Genomic DNA, 19,034 nt, shown 5'->3' with positions numbered 1-19,034 from the left:
AGGTCCGAGGCGTTCCCCGCATTTGGCAAGCAGGCGTCGCCAACTTGCCTGTCTTGAACCATCACTGCTAAGTAGCTCACTTGTCATGCGCTGAGAGTGCCAGTCATGTCGTTGATTAGCGACACAGAGTGCGCATGTACCTGCTTAACTTTCGCCTACTTGCTCATTGGATCTCAGTTATCTCATCCATCGACTTCGGTTGTCGTACCTGCGAGACGTTGAGGACCCCTATGGGCCGCGTCTAATCACCTTCGACGACGCATACCAGAACAACCCCTACATCACTGCTTCTTCCCTCGCAGACGAAGAGCAATGGCCCGAACTCCTCTCGCCCCCAAGTCCTCCGCTTTCCGAAGACGAGGACGATCGCCCTTCTGGCTTCCCTGGTGCTCGCCGCCTCAAGTACACTCAAACCATAATGGGAGGTCGCACAGGCGGTCTCGGACTACGTGTCAATGGAAAACGCGCATCGACGTCGAAGCGCATGTCCAACATCCCCAAAGCGGCCGACGTTAGGAGCATCCTTTCCAACGACGACGATGACGAGAAGCCCCCTCCAGTCCCCGAGAAGCCTGCGCAGGCCGCACCGCCTCTCAATCATGCCACATCATCTGCGACCATGGTGGAAGACGCTGCAGCTGAAGACGAAGGCAAAGCTAGTGCGGAGGCGATCGATGTACAAGTGCACGAAGCAACGCCACCGCCAGAGGAAGAGCAGCCTGTGAACAAGGTCGTTCAGTTTATTCCCAAGTTCAAGGGCGCCGCCGAGATGGAGCGCAGAAGAAGACTCAGAATGGCCGCACGCCCTCGCGGCGTGCCTCCCGCCAGCAACGCGCCTGCCAAACCCCTCAGCTTCGATACGTCGTCAGAAGAGGAAGATTCATCTGAGGAGGACGATCTCGGCGTGCCGATCATGGACGAATCCTCATCGGATGAGTTCGATGTGGTGGGCGATACCGCAAGTCTTGACGACGGGGACGAATTCGATCCGTGCGTGGATATGAACACAATTACTGTGCGCTACGCTGACGCCCCTTCAGAGACTTCGCTGAAACACGCAGTCCTGGCATCACCTCCGACGACAGTGGTTCAGAAGCTCTCTCAATGCTCACTGGTTCCCTTTCTTCGTCAGCCGCCCTCTCCCCCACCACCGGTCGCGCCACCGGCCGCCTCAGTCCAGTCCACGAGACGCATTCCTCTACTACATCCTCTTCCCCCAACCGCATCGGCCCCTACTTCGAGATGCTTACCCCCTCGCCAAACACGCAGCGCGCCAACGACGCCCCCTACTACCCCCCGCGCAAGCTCGACCGCCCCGCCACCGAATCCGGCGACGACGCCGAGCCCGCTCCCCCCGTCGAGACACCTCGGCCTGACGATGGCATCCTTACCTTCACGCGCAGCAAGGTGCCCCCCGCGCGCCCGCAGCGCTCCGCGCTTACAGCGATGCTTGCGCAGGAGGACAGCTCGTCGAACCCGTTCGCGGAGCTGTACGCGGCGATCTCGGGGCGCGGGCAGCCGGGCGCGATGACCATACCCGTTTATTTCCCTCATGCGACGAAGCCGAGGGGCAAGCCGCTGCAACTGTGTATTCGGCGAGATGCGACGGTGGAGGAGGTTATTGGGTTTGCGCTGTATACGTATTGGAAGGAGGGTTGGGAGCCAAGGATCGATGCTGGGTTGTCGGGCGAGGACGATGAGCGATGGCATGTGCGGGTTAGTGCTGTTGGTTGGATTTTGCGCATGGCGGAAGAGGACGGCGAGCCCGACGACGACTTCCCTGGTGCGTGGCGCGCATCATCTTCACCTTCCACATTCTGACAATCGTCTAGCACCCGACCGAAATGGGAGGATCAGCAAGTTCATGTCTGACGCCTACGTCGTCATGGAGGCGAATCCGACACAAGGTAAACCCTCGTCATCCATACAATAATGTGACATCTGGCTCATATCGTGCAGTCCAACAGAACCTCGCCATCGAGGCCAAGATCCAACGCCGACCGTCGCGCGTCACCGCCAATCAGCAGAACACCGCGAAAGCGCTGGCCGCTCCCACCTCGCTCTCACTGCCTTTGGGGTCCGCTATGGCTGCATCTTCTTTTGGCTCGCTCAACCTTTCGACATCACTCGGACCGTCTTCGAGCCACGGCCCGCAGATCTTCCTGCGCATCCGCGTTGCCGATACGGCGGATGCGGTGCATATATCCACGACGATACCAGTGTAAGAGAATCTCGATCATGGGGTAACGACAATTGGCTGATAGTCCTTCAGCTCCGCCGGCATGTATATGCAAGAAGCGCTTGAACTCGTCTGCCGCAAGCGCAAGCTCGACAACCCGAAGGACTACGCCCTACTGCTCGCGGACATGAGCATCCTCATTCCGCTCGACCGCACCGTCGCGAGTCTGCAGGGCAAGCGCGAGCTGGTGCTTGTGAAGAAGAGCATGCTGCCGCAGCTTGGGCACGATCTGATACAGGTGGCGGGGAAAACGACGGACCCGAATGGTGAGTGGTCGTAGTGGTGCTGCGGTAATAGAGAAGGTTGCTAATGAAGGGTTTGCTTGCAGCGAGTATCTTCAAACGCATGTCGGATACGCCAGAGATGCAGCTGTCGTCTGCGCTGGACTACACGGCGGCGTACAAGAAATATGTGATCCACCGCAAGATGCCCATGTTGGTGACCCGGCAGGAACGGGTCCTGGCCATCGATGGAGGTTATATACATGTGCGTATAGGAAGCCTCGTTGCTCTTCTCTTCCTATGTCACATCGCTCTATGGCCCCAAAAAACTCACCATCATTCTCCCTCCAGATCATGCCGTCCACGAACAAGCCGAAGGCCGTATTCGACAGCTCGCGCACGGCGTCGTACCACATCAAGAACATCGTCGAGATCTCGCAGTCGCACAAGATGTCAAACTCGTTCAAGTTGATCCTGAACCATGCTGGGGGGAAGAAGCGGTACGACTTCGAGGCGGAGAGTGCGAAGCAGGCAGGTGAGTTGTCGGTGTGGGAGCATTGCGTATCCGTTCATGCTAACACCCTGCTTGCAGCCGATATTGTGCAGACTATACGCAGCCTAAAGACTGCTATCGACCGTTCGAGTACGCTCAAGTCGCGGCGAAGTCGGCACGTGGCCTAGCGACCTTGTTCTGTTTTTACATATTTGTGGACTCTTTCCAAGGACCTTCACTATCTCTGTTTTCCTATGGCAATCCGTGGCAATCCGCGTGCGGCACAGCGCAATTAATTCAGGTAAGTAAGTTACGAGTTCAGTACTGTCCACAAGATACAGTAAGTATAATACAAACAAACAGCAGGTAGTTGCAAGGTTCAACGTGGTGTTCAAATCACTCTTTCCGCGATCGCGTCACTTCCAGGCTGTGCTCCCACACCAACTCCTTCGCTTCCTCCGAGCCATAGTATTCCTTCATACCGATGTCCTCTCCCTTGGGATTGATCCGCGCGAAGCCTGGGCCACTCTGGTAGACAGCATACCACATAAGCTCCGCGCAGTCTTCGGCGGTGTTGCCGATGAGAGTTATGAAGGGGTCCATGATGCAGTGCAACGCCTTCAGCATTCCAGACGAAGCGTTCGACAGCAGATCCGTCTTCACTATGCCAGGGTACGCGTGTACGAAGGACACCTCTGGGTGGAGTTCTGCAAATTTCTTCGGGCAGAAGGTCAGTGGCAGCATCTTGGCGGATACAATGGTTGTACTCACTTCTACCATCAGATCTGTATATGTCGCCTGCGATTTCGAGGTGTGAATGAGGCCGTAGTTCTTCTTCAGTCCGAGGTCGTCCAGCTCGATAGGCCCACCGGCACCAGCCGCGAGCACCGTCAGAACCTTGGCCGGCTCGCCCGCCGCGGCCGCCTTCGCGAGGGCCTCCTGCAGCTCATATACAAACTTCCACCGCCCATAGTACGCGATCGCGAGCTTCTCGTCGATGCCCTCCTCCGTCTCGATGCGGCCCTCCGCGGGCAGCACGCCCGACGACAGCACGAGGTAATTGATCTTGTCGACGCCGTGCGCGGCGAGCTCGCGCGTGGCGGCGGCGACGTTGCGCATGAGCTTCATGTCGCAGGGTATGAAGAGCAGTTGTTCGCGGGCGGGGGAGGGGAGGGTGGCGCGTAGGTCCTCGGCGGCTTTCTGGTTTCGGCCGACGATGACGATGCGGGCGCGACCGTTGGTGTGGGTGGCGAAGGCAGATGCCATGGCGCGGCCTATACCGCTGGTGCCGCCGACGAAGACAGCAACGGGCAGATCCTTAGTGGTAGGCACTTGAGCGGCGTTGTAGGAGCGCGCAGCAGATGCAGACGGCATATTGAGAGGATGAGTAGTGCGTGCCAGTGTGGCTGAAGGCTGGGAGATGAAGGTGGTGAAGATGCATCCATGGCAGAACCCATCCTCTCTTATAGGGACCGCTGGGAGGCATACATCTTGCGCGTCTGAAAGGCCAACATGTTGATTGGTAAGGTGAAACGGCGGCTGCGCCACCGAAGATCGTCGTCGTCTTCCGGCAGCGTCGTGGAGTGTGTTCGCATCTGCGCGGCGTCGCGGCGGCTTATGAAGCAGGTGTCGAGGACAAGTTCATCATGATGCCGGCCTGCCAGTTGCGCGGCATGCAAGTGGGCCAGGTCTTAACAGCCTTCCCATATTGCCTAGCAGTGCACGATTCCTAGAGCTCTTGAGGAGTATCAAGCCTAGGGGATCAGAACAGACGGTCCTTGGTCGAGTTGAGCGGACCGGATAAGAGGTTGGAAGCGCGTAGATGATATCTTGGTTGCGAGTCTGACTCTGACGCCTGAAGATGCTGACTCAGTGTGACTTCCTCCAATTGGACCTTGGTCGGACCGCTTATCCGTTCCCCATCAAGAAGGTATTGTGTCCTGTACAGATACTCGCTTTTGATTTTCGATTGTGCCGACCGTTGCATGGGAGTCAGGCATCTTATGCCCAGGGGCACAGGAGCATGAGAGTAATACATGCTTGGAGTAAGCTGCTGCCTGCGAAGGACCATGATAAGTCAACTCCCAAGGATCTTGGGTACGCACCTCAAGTAGAATACAATATGCCGCTGAAGCGTTCATGACTACACTGGCAGTATAAGCGAAGCCCAAAATGGAGATAGCTTACCGCGAGTGTTAAGCACACAAATAGTGCTTCAGCTGTGCTATCCACTGGTGTACTGCGCGAAAGGGGGCTTTGATGCAGGACGGCGATGATAGATGACGAACATCTTGAGCAATCCGCAAGATAGACGATAGATGTAGAATGAGAATACAAGCAGAGCATAAGGATATGGTCATGAGTCCGCATTAACCGTAGTAATATATGGGTAGCCGTGACATTGTCAATTACAGGGTCGTGTCCGGGTCGGGAAGACGTAGGCTCTGATAATCGTCAGCAAGGAAAACAACTGCTACGGAGCATGTCACGCACACGAGGAAGATGGAGGAGCTGCAGTCTCTCCGCTCGAATTGCGCGGATGGCGGGGAGGCGGAGGTGGTGGCGGTGGCTTAATTGTCGTTGTTGAATGCGAGGCAGTGGGGGGACCGCAATCGAGAGTGGGTGCAGACGAAGATGAGGGACGTGGGGATCCTTTGGTCTTCTCCTCCTGCTCAAAGATGCCTTCCAGCCGGCCCTTCGCCCTGCTGAGCCCTCGTGTTATTCGTGGTTTCCTCAAGTCCTCCATCCCCTCGAAGGCATCTGATCCTGGTTTCGCAAGACCGGCCAGGACAGCGGGGTCAGGAGGTATGACGACCTTCTCCTGTGGGGCCTCTGGGCCTTCATGTGGGCTGAGAGGTACCTCGAGCCCTGCGCGCCGCTTGCGGTTGCGAATCTTGCGCTTCCAGCGCTTGCGGAAGTATATGGTGAAGCCGATGATCCATGCGATGGCCATGAGTCCACCGCAGACGGAGCCAGCAATCATGGGAGTCTTGGCATCGCCACTGAGAGTGGTCAGCCGAGACGTGAGCACACAGAACGTGCAACACACCCGCCGAGAGAGGGAACGGTCGACCCGGATGGCTGATAGTCTCGCGCAACTGGGGATCCGCCTGGAGCACGACTGCTAGATGGAGGAGCCATTCTGCGCAATCAGGGAGAAAGAGGGCAGCTTCGGCGCCGCTGAGCCTCCAGGGGTGGTACGGGAGGAAATAGGCGAAGGTCGTGAAGAAGACGATGAAGTCAAGGAGAGCGAGGTCCAGCATGTGGCGTCCATAATTGAAACCACGCGACGCACAGCCGCATCATCGTCCCCTCGGACCTCGCCGCTCGCGCCTTGACTGCAACAATCATCATTGATCGTTCTGAATACCCTTTCAGGTTCCAGTACGACTTGAACCAGGTCCTATAGCTCGCTCCAAGAAGGCTCCGTATTCTACGCCCAGCTCTTTCACCACTCCCACTTGTCTAATCCGGTGTAATCCACCAACTTTCCCCCATGCGTCTCCCGCGTTGCGATGTCCACTTGCTCGAGAACTCCTCTCGCACATACCTCGGGCGGCCCGAGCGAGTACCCATCGATGACTTTCTGCATCCCCGGATCTAGCGTCAGAGACACCTTGACCATATCGGTGTCGGCACCTCCCGGGGCGATGGGGAAGATGGCTGCATTTCAGGTGAGCTATGTGCTCACACATCGCTTGCGCGAACTCACTGATCTCCGGGTACTGGAAGTGCAGCTTCCGCGTAACCCAATTGAGGGCCGCCTTCGACGCACCGTACGCGTATACGGTGTTCTCGAGCTGCGTCCCCCCGGCGATGCTGCCGACGTGCGACGTGACTGCTGCGAACTTGGGCGCTTTACTCGCTCGCAGAAGTGGGTACGTCGCTTGGAAGAGGACGAGTGGACCGTTCGTATTGACCTAAAGGGCGGAGAGTGCCGATACGCGTGAGCAGTGCCGGCTGATTGGCTCCGCATCCCACTTGCCTCAAAATGTCTAGTCATCTCCTCGGGAGATATCGCCAGGGCATCCTTGAAGCAGTCGCTGATGCCAGCGTTGGCGATGACGACGTTCAGATGGCCCGCCGTCCGCTTTATTTCCTCCACGGCGGCGTCGTTGTCCGCGCGGTCCGCAGACACGAGCTTGACGACATGGACACGTCCTGGATGCGCCCGCGAAAGCGCGTGCAGCTTGTCGGCGCTCTCGGGGCTGCGAGCGCCAGCGAAGACGATGGCGTCTGAACGGGAGGCAAGTAGAGTCACTATGGCGAGACCTGGCGATGTGCTGGCGTGAGCACGTTCAGCAACGCAGGCAGGGTGCACCATACCGATACCGCGGTTCGCGCCGCTCACCAAGTACACTGTGGGTTCGTTGGAGGCGGCCATGGGAGCAAAGATTAAGGTGCGCGCGCTATTCCTCGTCACTTTATATATCCCTCCTCCCATGACACGCTTGACACGGCAGGATCTTCCCCGACGATAGCTCTTGGCTTCGTTCGTGACGCCTTTCACGTCTGCGAAGTGTGCGGTTTCTCTCCCTTGCCAAGGTTGAGTTTCCGAGGATCCTACTGCCCCTTGCGACCTTCCGGTACGTTATGGGTTCATTCTGAGTGCCGCCTTGCTATATAGCTGGGTGGCTGGTCTGTGGAGGTATTGTATGTGGCTGCACCACTCGGACGATCACTAGCTCAGGAACTATAAGGAGGCTTCTGTCCCAGCAAGTATAGTCAGCTCACCCCCAGTGCCATGACCAGCATCATATGAACCTGTCAATGGGCGTAAAGACAGCGCTAACCAGTCCGATGCGGTGATTACAGTGAGGTCAGTGACGGTCGAAAAATAATGCTATCAATGCTACCAATGTCCACCCTGCTTGTTCAGTTTCCACTAGTGTCTTGCTGAAGATCTATCGAGCAAGCATCTTCCAGATACATAGAAGAAGTCAATAATATGTGAAGAGGGCGATAAAAGGAAAATCGCTGCGTATATATCCCAAGAAGGAAGGTTTTGATCACCTTGTTCGGAGTCCCGCGGCTCGGCTGTCCGGACCGGTGTGCTCGGTGCTGGCTCGGTGAACAACGCCTCGAACATCGAGAGCGGGATCGTGCGGGAGCCGCTCTGCGATAGCTTGGAAATTCTTTCCTTATCCCCCAAGGGATTGACTGCCCTTCTACGCGAGGCCGCATACACCCTTCCCTCCCCTTAACCGTCACGACCCCCTTCCTTGCCTCTTCACGATGACTTTGATTCAGAGAGCTTTGGGACTTCGCGCGTGCAGGCAGTATGCGTTGAAGAGCGCGATGCGCCCGGCGCGCGGGTATGCGTCCGCGGCAGACGGTACTGTGCGTAGTTCACCTGGGGGAGCGTGAGCAACGATCTGACATGCATGTCCTCTAGCTCAGGAAGACCGGTCTATACGACTTCCATCTCCAGAATGGTGCTAAAATGGTGCCCTTCGCTGGGTACTCCATGCCCCTAGAGTACGCGGGGGTCGGCCAAGGTGCGTAGTCTTCCACTCGTGCCTTGAGGTTGCTCATGGACGTAAATAGTCGCCAGCCACAAGCATGTTCGCGAGGCGGCAGGCTTGTTCGATGTTGGGCACATGGTGCAGTCGAAGTGCGTTCGTTCCTCGCATCATGTACTTCATCCGTGCTAAACTACAGGTAGCTTCCGTGGCCCCACCGCAACTGCATTCCTCGAATGGATCACGCCCTCGTCCCTATCTGCACTCTCCCCCTATACATCCACTCTGAGCGTGCTCCTCAACGAGGCCGGAGGCATCATCGACGATACTGTCATCACGAAGCACTCGCAGGACGCGTTCTACGTAGTCACGAACGCCGGACGTCGCGAGCGCGATCTCGCATGGTTCAAAGAGAAGCTCGCTGAGTGGAACGCTGGCGAGGTCGCGAAGGAGGGCCCGGTCGAGCATGAGGTGCTGGAGGGGTGGGGGCTGCTTGCGTTGCAAGGTGTGCATGTTTGGCGCTGCGTCGTCGAGTACACTCGTTGACCATCCGTGCAGGCCCCGAAGCGGCTGGCTATCTCCAGACCTTGACGTCCTTCGACCTGCGTACTCTCACCTTCGGCAAGTCCGCATTTGTTCCAATCGACGGTGGCTTCAACTTGCATGTTGCGCGCGGTGGATACACTGGGGAGGACGGCTTCGAGGTACGCCCCTGTCGACGCCTTCACCTTCCATCATCGTAGCGACTCACCTCTTCCCCAGATCTCCATTCCGCCCGACCAGACGTACGACGTCGCGCAGCTGCTGAGCAAGCCCGATAACGTGCAGCTCACCGGCTTGGGCGCGCGCGATAGCTTGAGGCTGGAGGCAGGCATGTGCTTGTATGGAAGCGACCTTGATGAGACGACGACACCCATCGAGGCTGGCTTGGGTTGGGTGATTGGCAAGGAACGGAAGAAGACCGGCGGCTTCATCGGCACTGAGGGTGTGCTTAAGCACATTCAGGAGGGTCCGCCTCGTCGGAGGGTAGGCTTGATTGTCGAGGGTGCTCCTGCTCGCCGTAAGTACTACCCCTTGTCTGTCCTTCTACCTCTGCTTACACATCCTTCCAGACGGCGCTCAAATACTTGAGTCGCCGACGATGTCAGAGGCGATTGGTACGTGAATATGTGCATCTGCTCTCCCCCCGAGTTTGACAACCTGAACCAGGCGTCGTCACCTCGGGCATCCCCTCTCCCACATTGGGGAAGAACATCGCTATGGGCTACGTAAAGAACGGGTTGCACAAGAAGGGCACCGAGCTCGCGGTGGCCGTGCGCGGGAAGGCGCGGAAGGCGGTCATCACGCCTATGCCCTTCGTGCCGACGAAGTACTACCGCGGTTGAGAGCTGGGCTTGCAGACGCGTACTGGTGGTATGACATTAGGTGTTGCGCGTCGTCTAGCTAAGTGCTAGCTAGACATCTGATGGGATATATAGAGGGCTACAGACGTATCAATCGAATGCGCTTCAACAGCGGTGGTCATGTTGTATCACTTGCGTCCGACACCCTTTCTATACGGAGAGTCATGGTACATCATCAATGAGGTACTCTTCCTCCTCGTTCCTCCTTGCCTGGCCCTCCTCCCACAACCACCGAGGATGGAGCATGTCGTCTAAGGACAACGCTACGATGATGATCGCCGCATCGAAGATATCTGAGCCACTCGTCAGCCGTCGCGCTTCACGCATATATACATCGGACTTACTCAACCAGGCCTCTATCCTAACCATACCGCCCTCCTCACCATCAGCCAGGGCTAACATGCGCTCTATGGCGCGCACGAGGAGTAGCATCGTCGATCCACCGAGGAGCGATAGGCAGAGTATCAGACGGTCAGTTAGCGACCCTCTTGACGGCGATGCTTTCCGGTGCGCTTCAAGGGAGGACTGATGTGGTCTGTCCAATGCGTAGCGCCTAAAGAACTCTAGAGTGAAGAGCGCGAAGAAAGAGAGGACGGCGATGTGGAGGGAAACCCCTCGAAGCATAATCTTCCGACCCTGCGATTGGTGAGTGGTGGGCCAAGTCGGAGAAAGGACACCCTACTCGCTCAACGTCGCAACTGTCTATTGACGCACGAATCCCACTACCGACACCCTGAATCGCCGATGCGAAGATGTCCTGGTAACAATGTTAATATTCCACGCAGTTGACGGGCGAAGGCCGCCGTACACAGCACAAGAATAAGCCCGAGACTGTAGGTGTCATATCAGCCAAGCCCCAACAGCGCTGGCGAAGAAAGCTCACATAGACCAGGACTCAATAAGCTGTATGAGGTACCCAGTCGCCTCACAACATTGCTCATGATGAAGCAGTGGGCTGCGAAGAGCGGCGTAGGCCCTATTATCGTCGCGACAGACCTATGAAGACATCAGCGTGCATTCAGAGCGCGTCTCTCGGCTTCGCAGGTAACTCACTGAAGCATACGCGGGTCGTCGTGCCCGAAGCCCTCCCAATCATCGCGCCGTTGTGTCGCGTAGCCGAGGACTTCTACTGCGGCGCAGACGACGGCGGTTGCGAAAAGCCAGACACTCTTGTACGTGATGGACTCGTGGCCGTGGATGGCTATGAGGGAGTCAGTATGAGCGCATTGTAGTTCATCGATGGGACATGAGTGAAATATAAGATTCCAAGTCTACTCACCTATCGTGACGCCAAAGAGTGCGACATAGAGCTGTATGCATCCCCATTCGTTTGGCACGTCGCCATGCGTAAGTGGGAATGAGATATTGTCGAAGGAGGGCTCTGTCACCATCCTTGCCATGTAGAACTCAGCAGGCTGCCTGCAGGTCGATTATGTCGTGCAGGCGCCGTAGGATGAGGGGAAGAAGAATGAAGGTGGGGTAACACCAGGCGGTGGCGCGCCTTTGATCATCACTTGTTGCCTTTGAAGCAGATTATGCGATGCCTCGAGGACACAGCCTTTGTCCTCCGGCTACCTGCATGGATGAATTGACACATCGGGATTGTGGGGAAGTCAATGAAAGCACAGGCGATGATGCTTGCCGAAACGATGAAGTCAGAAGTTGAACTTCCCGACACGTGTACCCACGCGCGCTCAATTATGGACCCACAAGGCCCTGCATAATCATTCACGTTGCTTTCCGACGTTGCGGCACTGGGAGGTTTGAAGAAAACAGCACGGCATTCTCGTCCTCCACACACTCTCTAATCTTCAAGAGACTCTCTGACGTGCAATGGCTGCTCAGAGCAAGAACGAAGCCCAACTTGCCCTTGCGCGCAATCTCGCTCATGTTCCCTGGGGCGAAGAATACGAGCGCATGATTTCTGGAATGCTGTGGGCTCTTTTCTCCTGTGTTCCTTATTGTCGGTGCTTAGACCTGCGGGCGCCAAGCTGATTAGGTCGTAAAGGTATAACTCGTTAGTCCCCGAGCTCGAAAAGGCTCGGTTCGAGGCGCGCACTTGGGCGATGCGCTTCAACACCACCCTTCCGCCTGATTGTCCCACTGCCGACAGTCTTGCAAAAGCGAGGCTGAACAGTTTGAAAACGGTTCGTTGCCCTCTGCTCACACTTCTGCCCTCGGGCGTCGCAGCGTCAATGTTCACGAACCCGGATGTCAATGCTCATCTCATGCTCTTGTGCCTACTGTCTGCAATGCCTTCGTGACACAGAAGATTGAGTCACATTGACCAGATAATCGGCAAAATCGCAGACGACGAGGCCTACATCGAACCTCCCTTCTATATCGATTATGGCTGCAACATCAGCTTCGGCAAGCGATTCTACTCCAACTTCAACCTCACCATCCTCGACTGTGCTCTCGTTACGATCGGCGACCGCGTCATGTTCGGACCCAACGTCTCCCTGCTCACCGCCACACACGAGACGGAAGTGCAGAGTCGCCGCGAGAACATCGAGTATGCCAAGCCGATTACCATAGGCGACGATTGCTGGATCGGGGCCAATGTGGTGGTCTTACCTGGCGTCACCATCGAAAAGGGATGCACGATCGGAGCAGGCGCGGTGGTCACGAAGGATATACCTGAGTGGAGTGTGGCGCTGGGTCAGCCTGCCAGGGTGGTCAAGAAAGTAACTCCTGTGGACTAATGTGAGTGCTGTTTGGTGAACTTCCATCCTTCTTAAAAGTATCAGAAGACAAGGTGAATACTCATGGCTTCCAGTGCTTACAATGACCATCGCCAAACAAGACACACGCTCGAAGATCGCCAAGAATTCGCTATTTTTGTTCTCGGGAGCATGTTACTTTGTCCACAGCCTGGCATGATATGGAGATATTCTGCTGCTCTCAGCTTGCGCCAGACGAGCCATATCCCTGCTATGGCGAGTGTTGCTTGAAGCATCTGAAGTTCAACACAAAAGCATGTGGGAATCACGTGCAGGCCCCCACCTTAGCACCAGCAGAGACACGCAGACTCAGAAGGAAAGGGTGTCCCCCTTGCCTCTATAAGTCAAATACAGGTCAAGCTCTGAGATCCTCTAAGCACGAGGTCTCCTCCGTACAATCCCATCAAACACCAGACACGGTGGCCGCTTTCACCCGTGCGTACCTCGGACAGATGTTGGCAGTAAGCAGTCACCACCCACTCTCCGAGCAGATGCCAGTATCCCGGGGCATCGATAGGCTATATCGATGCACACGGAGTCCAGCTGCGAATAAATAACGGTTAAATAGGGAACGTAGATTAGTACAGGAGCGTGGGTGGTCGTTTCTCCGGCCGATGTGGGCCTCCTCGATAGGGCTGTCAAAGTTGTCAGCTTGTGCGGGCGGTCAAGTGAGATGGTGAACGCAAGAATGGAAGACGGAAGGCGGGAGAACAGGAAGACAGGACGTGAGGACGTCTACGCACCGTAAGTTGTCGTGTATACTGGTCAGCTTGGAAGGTCGTCGGGGCTTCGAAGGTAGCTGTCGCCGGTGTCATGTTTCCACCGAAAGACGCGCTCGATGGACTAGTATGACCGGGATAGAGCATAGGCGCGTTCGAGGCATATGAGCTCAGCGTAGTCGTGCTATCGGGCGAGAAAGCGCGCATGCGGGGAAGCGGCGTTAGGTTCGCGTCTGCGCTGAAGGATCCAGAGCGCTCCTTCTCGCTCTTCTCGCTCTTCTTCGTGCCACGTTTGACCTTGTCCTTCGCAGCTTTCCCTTTACCCTTGGCCTTTTCCTTCTTCCAGTGCCACTTGGCCGCGAGCGTCTCGTCCGACCAGCGCGAGTGGGACTTGGTGCGCATGCTGAACGACCGCATCATCGGCTTGAACACGCTCGACGGGCTCTCCGCAACGATAGGCAGACCAGGATTCGGAGACTCTTCATCCGACCCAGCGTGAGCGCGCTGCTTATGCCGCTTGCGCAGGAACTGGACGAGCAAGAAGAGAAGGACGAGCGCGAAGACACCTCCGCCGACGGCTGCGCCCAGGATTATGCCCAGCGGGAGTTCGTGCGAAGTCGACGCGGGCTTCCAGTTCCTGTAAGGAACGCGTCAGACGGGGGGTATGCGGGTAGGGGGACCGCAGGGCAAGGCATGCGGCGCGCGAGGGACGTCACACGCCTGTGGGTGCTAGGCGGGCGAGCGAGGGCGAGGTACTCACGCAACTGATGCAGAGCCGGAGGATGAATAAATATGGATGGCGTCAATGGCCAAGGTCTTCCCTGATGAGGAAGGGTCGGCGGCAATCTTTAGGGAGTGTTCGCTAGTTGGAAGTCCGGTCAAGAAGTACTTGAGGCGATGTCAGAGTTTGAATCAGATTTGCACTTGCGAGCGATCACTTACAAGTAGAACCTTTTCGGTAATCAGCAAGCTATGCAGCGAATCCGGATAAACGAAACGTACCCCGTTGTGCGACGTTGATAAATCCGTAGTGTTCGTGACGGGCATCGGAAAGGCATCCCCGTCGACGAGGGCCTGAACCCGGGTGTTATCCGAGGAGGCGGTGCCATAGACCGCGACAGCGTCGCCGTAGAAGGTCAGCGACGCATACGCCACCTCGGACGACGTCGTACTATCGAGATCTTTAGTCAGGATTGCTGCGATTTGTGGATGCGACGTACTGTCCGTCATCGGTAGACTTCCACTCGGAGGATGGATGGTATTCGACGCCACTGTCTTCGTGGCCGACGGACACCCTGTTGAAGGTAAATTAGATTCCGATGTCAAGGATAGCGGTTGACAGATCAGAAAGCGCACCCATCTGACTTGAGATCGGTAGACAGTACGACCCAGTCGATGTCGAGCAGCCCATCACTGTTGTTGATGAGCTCAACAGTGTGCTCGCCCTGATCGAGGTCGGAGACCGTGCCTAGCAGGGCCTTGGTCTGCGTCGAGTACGCCTTGCCATTGCCTGCTCCTACGAGGACGTTGTCGACATAAATCGTATAGGGACCGTAGTCGGGACCGTTGGCGCCGTAGATAGATATGCCGGTGCCTTCGGGACATGTCAGGGGAACGGCACCGGTAGCACAAAGGAAGTACGCTGACCATTAAAAGTGACGGAGGCGGACGCGTTCTTGTATGCCGTATAGTGAAATGACTGGCCTGAGTAGGGCTGCAAGGTAGCACTGTTCAGCGACCTCGCTATAGCAGTTGCCAGCGATGGAGCCCACCTCGGCGGCAGATTCGTCCCCATCCTTCCATGCACCTTCTGGATTGTAAGAAATGAGCGGAGAACTGTCTTCAACTACATCGGAGTCGCTGTGGTCAGCGGAAAAGCACAGCAAGACGGTATATGCTCACCGGAAAGAGAAAGGGTAGAAGACATAGCACAGCATATGCGAAAAGGATCGCGGGGGAAGAAGAGATACCCTGGCCCCCGGGCCTGCCTATAAAGGGCCTGCAAACGTTTCTCTATACGAGATGGGCGCGAGCAAGGGCCGATCTACGGAGGTTAGAAGGAACAGGTGTCGTGGACGAGTGTTACAAAGGGAACCTGGGATTTATGACATGCTATGGAGCATGGAAGGGGCCGTTTGAATGAAACTGATCTGGGGAGCGCGCGCTATACTCGACTACCGGCCAGACTACGGCCGTACCGCGCCGTTGTGATTCGAGGCGACACGCCACATCACGACGCCGAAGCGCAGCTATAGCGCTGTATATAGCTTGCTGCGAGAAGATGAGACATACAGAAGCATCGAAGACCTCGTTTGCCATTGTTCACCATGACCGTTCCTCTCAAAGGTTGAATGTGACCGTGACGCGTGGGAGATTCGGACAATGGGCCGGTCCAAGCGCGCTCTTTGTGCGGCGCGCGAGGGCCAGAACCATTTTGGCAAGAGCGCTCGTCTGTTTGGACCACAACCGCATTCTTGTCTTGGACGCCCACCATGGCGCCCCCATCGTCGTCCAAGCCATCGACGAAGGATCTCGTGAAGAAAGGCCCCTCCGCCCTCCAGAAGAGCGCGAACAAGAAACAAGATGCCGCGGAAAAGCCAACCACCCAACGCGCCATTGTTATCCGGAACGGCAAGTATGGTGCGCGTGGCACAGGCGAAGTTCAGCTGGTCACCAAGCTCGCCGGGCGCGAGAAGCTTGATCTGCTAGCAGGTGCGTGAAGCTAGATCGGCGACGATAATGCCACCGACTAACGTCCCCCGGTAGAGGACCTCATCGAACAGGCCAAACAGGCCATTGCGCGTCCTTTTAGGCTCGAGGACTGTATCACCATTGCCGAGGCTCAGTGCAGCGGTGAGTTATATGCGACGACGCATTCCTGTGGCGCGCTGACGCGTTCGGCGCTTGCTAGCTTTCCTGGACGACATCGCCAATCTGCAGGACCCGGACCTCTTCTACGACATCATCCAGCAGGAGCTCGAGGCCCGCACGCCCAAGGATGCCAACGGCAAGCCGAGCGCGATGCTGCGTAACCCGACCTACGTCGCGCAGGTCGTGGCAACCAGGTTCGTGAGCCCCCATGACCGATCTGTATGCCCGACTGAACATGCCACCGTCCAGAATCCACAATGCATATCTTCTTGCATCGGCTTGGAAGATCGCGTCCGATACCCTCGCTCTGCTTGCCAAGGAAGGGCTCAAGGATCACACGGCCAAGAATCAGTTGAAGAACAACGAGAAGATGCGCTCGCGCTACCTGGTACTCTTCGACATGGTCGGTCACCTCGTCGACATGTCGCAGGCAAAATTCGCCGTGTTGGCTACCAAGTCGCGTATGTGAATCATGTTGGAAACTAATATCGGCGCTAATGGTTCCGTCTAGCGCACTACGCACACTTCTTCAAGGAGGTCGAGGACAAGGAGACAGGGGAGAAGGAGGTTGTGTTTGACTATCGCGCTGGACTGCGTGAGGCTGGTCGTTCCTTCCTCGACTCGATCATCATCGAGCTCGCTTTCCCTGAGTCCATCTATCCGAAGTCCATCTTGTACAACATTCTTCATGATGCTGTCGAGGAGGCTCCTCGTGAGGCGAAGCGCTTCCCTCAAGCTCTCTGGGATGCTGTTGGCGACCTTTCGGTAAGGCGAATGTGGGATTCGCATGCGTACGATGACTCACATACTTTCAGGAAGCCGTTGAGCTGCAGCAGATCCTTGAGACGCCGCTTCTGGGCCCGGAGGGTCAGGAGATGCGCAAGATGCCCCGTCAGATGCCTGAAGAGTTTGAGCGTTGGGTCGACGCGTCCATCTACTCTCAGAAGGCGTCCGAGATCATCGGCAACTTCAAGGATGTCATCTTCCCTCTTGAGAAGACCAAGAGCAAGACGACACTCGAGAACATGTGGAAGTACATCAACATGGTTGGTTAACGCGTTTTCGGCGTGTAGCATCACTGACGGCCGCGCAGAACTACAAGAGCATCTCTGGGCAGGACATCAACAAGCTTTGGGGCCTCGAGGACGCGCTGAACGCTCCTCCTCAGTGGCACGCTTACTACGTCGACCCTTCTGTCATCCCGGAAGCGGAGGATGACGTCTTGACTATGGGGCATAATATGAAGAAGACCCTCCAGCTCACGGCCGGCGGCGAGGACAGTGAAGACTCCATGCCCGAGCTTCAGTCAGTGTCAAACTCTTCCGATGAAGAGAGCGACGACGAGTCCACGGACTCTGAGGACGATGAGTCGGACTGGGAGTCGGACGATGGGTACGATACCGACCAGGAGGATTACCTGCGTGAGATGTTGCGCGAGGCCATGGACGCGGCGAACGAGGCTGAGGCTGATCTTGGCGTTCCTGGTGTCGATCCTCTCGCTCAGGATGAGGACTACAGGAAGGGCAACCCCTTCTTGAAGTTGCTGGGCTCTCTCAGAGGTAGGATTATTGCAATCCTCGTCACGGTACGTACTGATAAACATTTAGGCCGCATGTTCCCTCCCAGCTCGAAGATCAGGAACAAGACTGATCGCCCGACTCCTCGCGGTGCTGGTGAAGACTTCCTTAAGAAGGCCACTGAGGCGCCCAAGCAGAAGTCCGCGCTCGAGCAACTGCTTGAGGAGGAGGAGGCTGAGAAGGCGGCGGCTGCAAAGAAGAAGTCGAAGAAGAAGCCCAAGAAGAAGAAGGCTGCCGGCGGTACTGGCACCAGCACTGAGGCCGCGGCGCCCTCGACACCGACCGCGCCCGAGCCGCCGACCTCTCCCCAGGCGAAGGAGAAGAAGGAGAAGCCCGCGCCGAAGCCGGCCGCCCCGCCCCCCGCGCCCATCTGGTTTGAGACGGGCGAGACGCGCGCGCAGAGCGCGCGTGCGTACCTGCACGAGAACAAGCTGCTCGACGCGGAGAAGAACAAGACGAAGAACCGTGCGGACCACGCGAGCATCTTCTCCGAGACGGGCAGCAGCAAGAAGGAGGAAAAGGAGAAGGGGAAAAGGGGCGGGATGTTTAGCAAGCTGATGGGCAAGGGCAGCGACGATGTCGACCAGAAGGAGGCGAAGCTGAGCTTCTTCAAGCGGCTTTCGAAGCGGACGAAGGGGTACATGCACCAGCTGTTGCGCACGTCGGAGGACGAGAAGCGCGGGCTGGCGCCAATGAAGTGGGAAAACTTTGTCAAGGTGGGTGACGTGGTGTCATGGTCAAGACTGCGGCTGACTCAAGTCTAGCTCATGGTTGAAATGGGCTTCGAGTACGACCCCAGCACGGCCGGCTCGAGCGTTCGCTTCATCCCCAAGGATCAGCGCGACAAGCCCATCACGTTCCACAAGCGTATGTCTGATTCCGTTCTAATCTACCTAATGCTAATCATCTCTATAGCGCACCCTGACCCGACCATCCACCCGGTCATGCTCAGGGAGTTCGCGAAGAAGCTGCAGCGCCACTATGGCTGGACGCAGGAAGACATCCTGGCGGCTGCCTAAGTGCGCGACGCGTTTTTCTTGGGAAACGCGCGGGCAGTGCGTCCGCTAACGATCAATGGATCGACAACGAACTGTTTCTTGTAACGATCCGTCACCAGTGTGTGCTGGCGCGGTATCCTCATCTGTCATGATCTCTTTTCTTGTAGCGGTTTAGTTCCCTCACTAACTGTTTTACTGGCTTGGTATGCGCATTGCACGAACGTTGTAGCTGTGTAGACAAGCACCCTCGCTGTATTTTGTATCTCCTGAATGTTGACCTCTTGCACAATCATACCCACCTTGACCTTGAAATGCCCTGCCCATCGCC

General features: G+C 56.7%; 9 protein-coding genes across 9 annotated transcripts; 3 read left to right on the top strand and 6 right to left on the bottom strand.

Moving 5' to 3' along the window:
* The first annotated feature begins 53 nt into the window (after positions 1 to 53).
* Positions 54 to 3,269, top strand: SCHCODRAFT_02632203 (uncharacterized protein). Its single transcript, XM_003030030.2, has 9 exons — positions 54 to 128; positions 178 to 990; positions 1,041 to 1,783; positions 1,833 to 1,907; positions 1,960 to 2,221; positions 2,273 to 2,505; positions 2,568 to 2,725; positions 2,812 to 2,995; positions 3,053 to 3,269. Exons 1-9 carry the CDS (start codon positions 106 to 108, stop codon positions 3,139 to 3,141), a joined length of 2,580 nt encoding a protein of 859 aa, XP_003030076.2. The 5' UTR covers positions 54 to 105; the 3' UTR covers positions 3,142 to 3,269.
* An 80-nt stretch (positions 3,270 to 3,349) lies between these two features.
* Positions 3,350 to 4,380, bottom strand: SCHCODRAFT_02583795 (NAD(P)-binding protein; the record flags this gene model as incomplete). The annotated part of the gene is made up of 2 exons (XM_003030446.2): positions 3,725 to 4,380; positions 3,350 to 3,670 (listed from the first exon to the last, which is right to left on the bottom strand). The coding sequence occupies exons 1-2, from the start codon at positions 4,325 to 4,327 to the stop codon at positions 3,350 to 3,352; spliced, it is 924 nt and encodes a 307-aa protein (XP_003030492.1). The 5' UTR covers positions 4,328 to 4,380.
* A 790-nt stretch (positions 4,381 to 5,170) lies between these two features.
* Positions 5,171 to 6,208, bottom strand: SCHCODRAFT_02583794 (uncharacterized protein). Its single transcript, XM_050343942.1, has 3 exons — positions 6,003 to 6,208; positions 5,447 to 5,955; positions 5,171 to 5,397 (listed from the first exon to the last, which is right to left on the bottom strand). Coding segments are annotated over exons 1-3 (603 nt in total). The 5' UTR covers positions 6,095 to 6,208; the 3' UTR covers positions 5,171 to 5,395.
* A 57-nt stretch (positions 6,209 to 6,265) lies between these two features.
* SCHCODRAFT_02632193 (NAD(P)-binding protein) lies at positions 6,266 to 7,520 on the bottom strand. Its single transcript, XM_050345700.1, has 3 exons — positions 6,939 to 7,520; positions 6,666 to 6,873; positions 6,266 to 6,616 (listed from the first exon to the last, which is right to left on the bottom strand). Exons 1-3 carry the CDS (start codon positions 7,335 to 7,337, stop codon positions 6,402 to 6,404), a joined length of 822 nt encoding a protein of 273 aa, XP_050199295.1. The 5' UTR covers positions 7,338 to 7,520; the 3' UTR covers positions 6,266 to 6,401.
* A 493-nt stretch (positions 7,521 to 8,013) lies between these two features.
* Positions 8,014 to 9,946, top strand: SCHCODRAFT_02632191 (glycine cleavage system T protein). Its single transcript, XM_003030031.2, has 8 exons — positions 8,014 to 8,293; positions 8,349 to 8,451; positions 8,501 to 8,567; positions 8,619 to 8,920; positions 8,974 to 9,119; positions 9,178 to 9,475; positions 9,528 to 9,572; positions 9,625 to 9,946. Exons 1-8 carry the CDS (start codon positions 8,189 to 8,191, stop codon positions 9,798 to 9,800), a joined length of 1,242 nt encoding a protein of 413 aa, XP_003030077.2. The 5' UTR covers positions 8,014 to 8,188; the 3' UTR covers positions 9,801 to 9,946.
* Positions 9,947 to 9,980: 34 nt separating this feature from the next.
* SCHCODRAFT_02690490 (uncharacterized protein) lies at positions 9,981 to 11,209 on the bottom strand (the record flags this gene model as incomplete). The annotated part of the gene is made up of 6 exons (XM_003030448.2): positions 9,981 to 10,111; positions 10,163 to 10,454; positions 10,533 to 10,649; positions 10,748 to 10,814; positions 10,872 to 11,019; positions 11,098 to 11,209. 6 exons carry the CDS (start codon positions 11,207 to 11,209, stop codon positions 9,981 to 9,983), a joined length of 867 nt encoding a protein of 288 aa, XP_003030494.1.
* Positions 11,210 to 12,198: 989 nt separating this feature from the next.
* Positions 12,199 to 12,453, bottom strand: SCHCODRAFT_02507032 (uncharacterized protein; the record flags this gene model as incomplete). The annotated part of the gene is made up of 1 exon (XM_050343188.1): positions 12,199 to 12,453. A coding segment is annotated over one exon (255 nt), but the record flags the coding sequence as incomplete, so codon positions are not given.
* A 517-nt stretch (positions 12,454 to 12,970) lies between these two features.
* SCHCODRAFT_02583780 (uncharacterized protein) lies at positions 12,971 to 15,594 on the bottom strand (the record flags this gene model as incomplete). The annotated part of the gene is made up of 10 exons (XM_050343941.1): positions 15,587 to 15,594; positions 15,163 to 15,531; positions 15,033 to 15,106; positions 14,908 to 14,974; positions 14,617 to 14,854; positions 14,481 to 14,555; positions 14,203 to 14,431; positions 14,021 to 14,148; positions 13,285 to 13,897; positions 12,971 to 13,192 (listed from the first exon to the last, which is right to left on the bottom strand). The coding sequence occupies exons 2-10, from the start codon at positions 15,185 to 15,187 to the stop codon at positions 12,971 to 12,973; spliced, it is 1,671 nt and encodes a 556-aa protein (XP_050199293.1). The 5' UTR covers positions 15,188 to 15,531; positions 15,587 to 15,594.
* An 82-nt stretch (positions 15,595 to 15,676) lies between these two features.
* Positions 15,677 to 19,022, top strand: SCHCODRAFT_02632173 (uncharacterized protein). The gene is made up of 10 exons (XM_003030032.2): positions 15,677 to 15,972; positions 16,027 to 16,113; positions 16,172 to 16,325; positions 16,381 to 16,592; positions 16,643 to 16,896; positions 16,947 to 17,177; positions 17,225 to 17,690; positions 17,739 to 18,424; positions 18,473 to 18,575; positions 18,624 to 19,022. Exons 1-10 carry the CDS (start codon positions 15,753 to 15,755, stop codon positions 18,725 to 18,727), a joined length of 2,517 nt encoding a protein of 838 aa, XP_003030078.1. The 5' UTR covers positions 15,677 to 15,752; the 3' UTR covers positions 18,728 to 19,022.
* Positions 19,023 to 19,034: the final 12 nt, after the last annotated feature.

This window comes from Schizophyllum commune (genome assembly GCF_000143185.2).
Source record: "Schizophyllum commune H4-8 unplaced genomic scaffold SCHCOscaffold_8, whole genome shotgun sequence".
NCBI lineage: Eukaryota > Fungi > Basidiomycota > Agaricomycetes > Agaricales > Schizophyllaceae > Schizophyllum > Schizophyllum commune.
The sequence above is the reverse complement of the archived record's forward strand: the minus strand, read 5'-3'. Positions and strand labels throughout refer to the sequence as shown.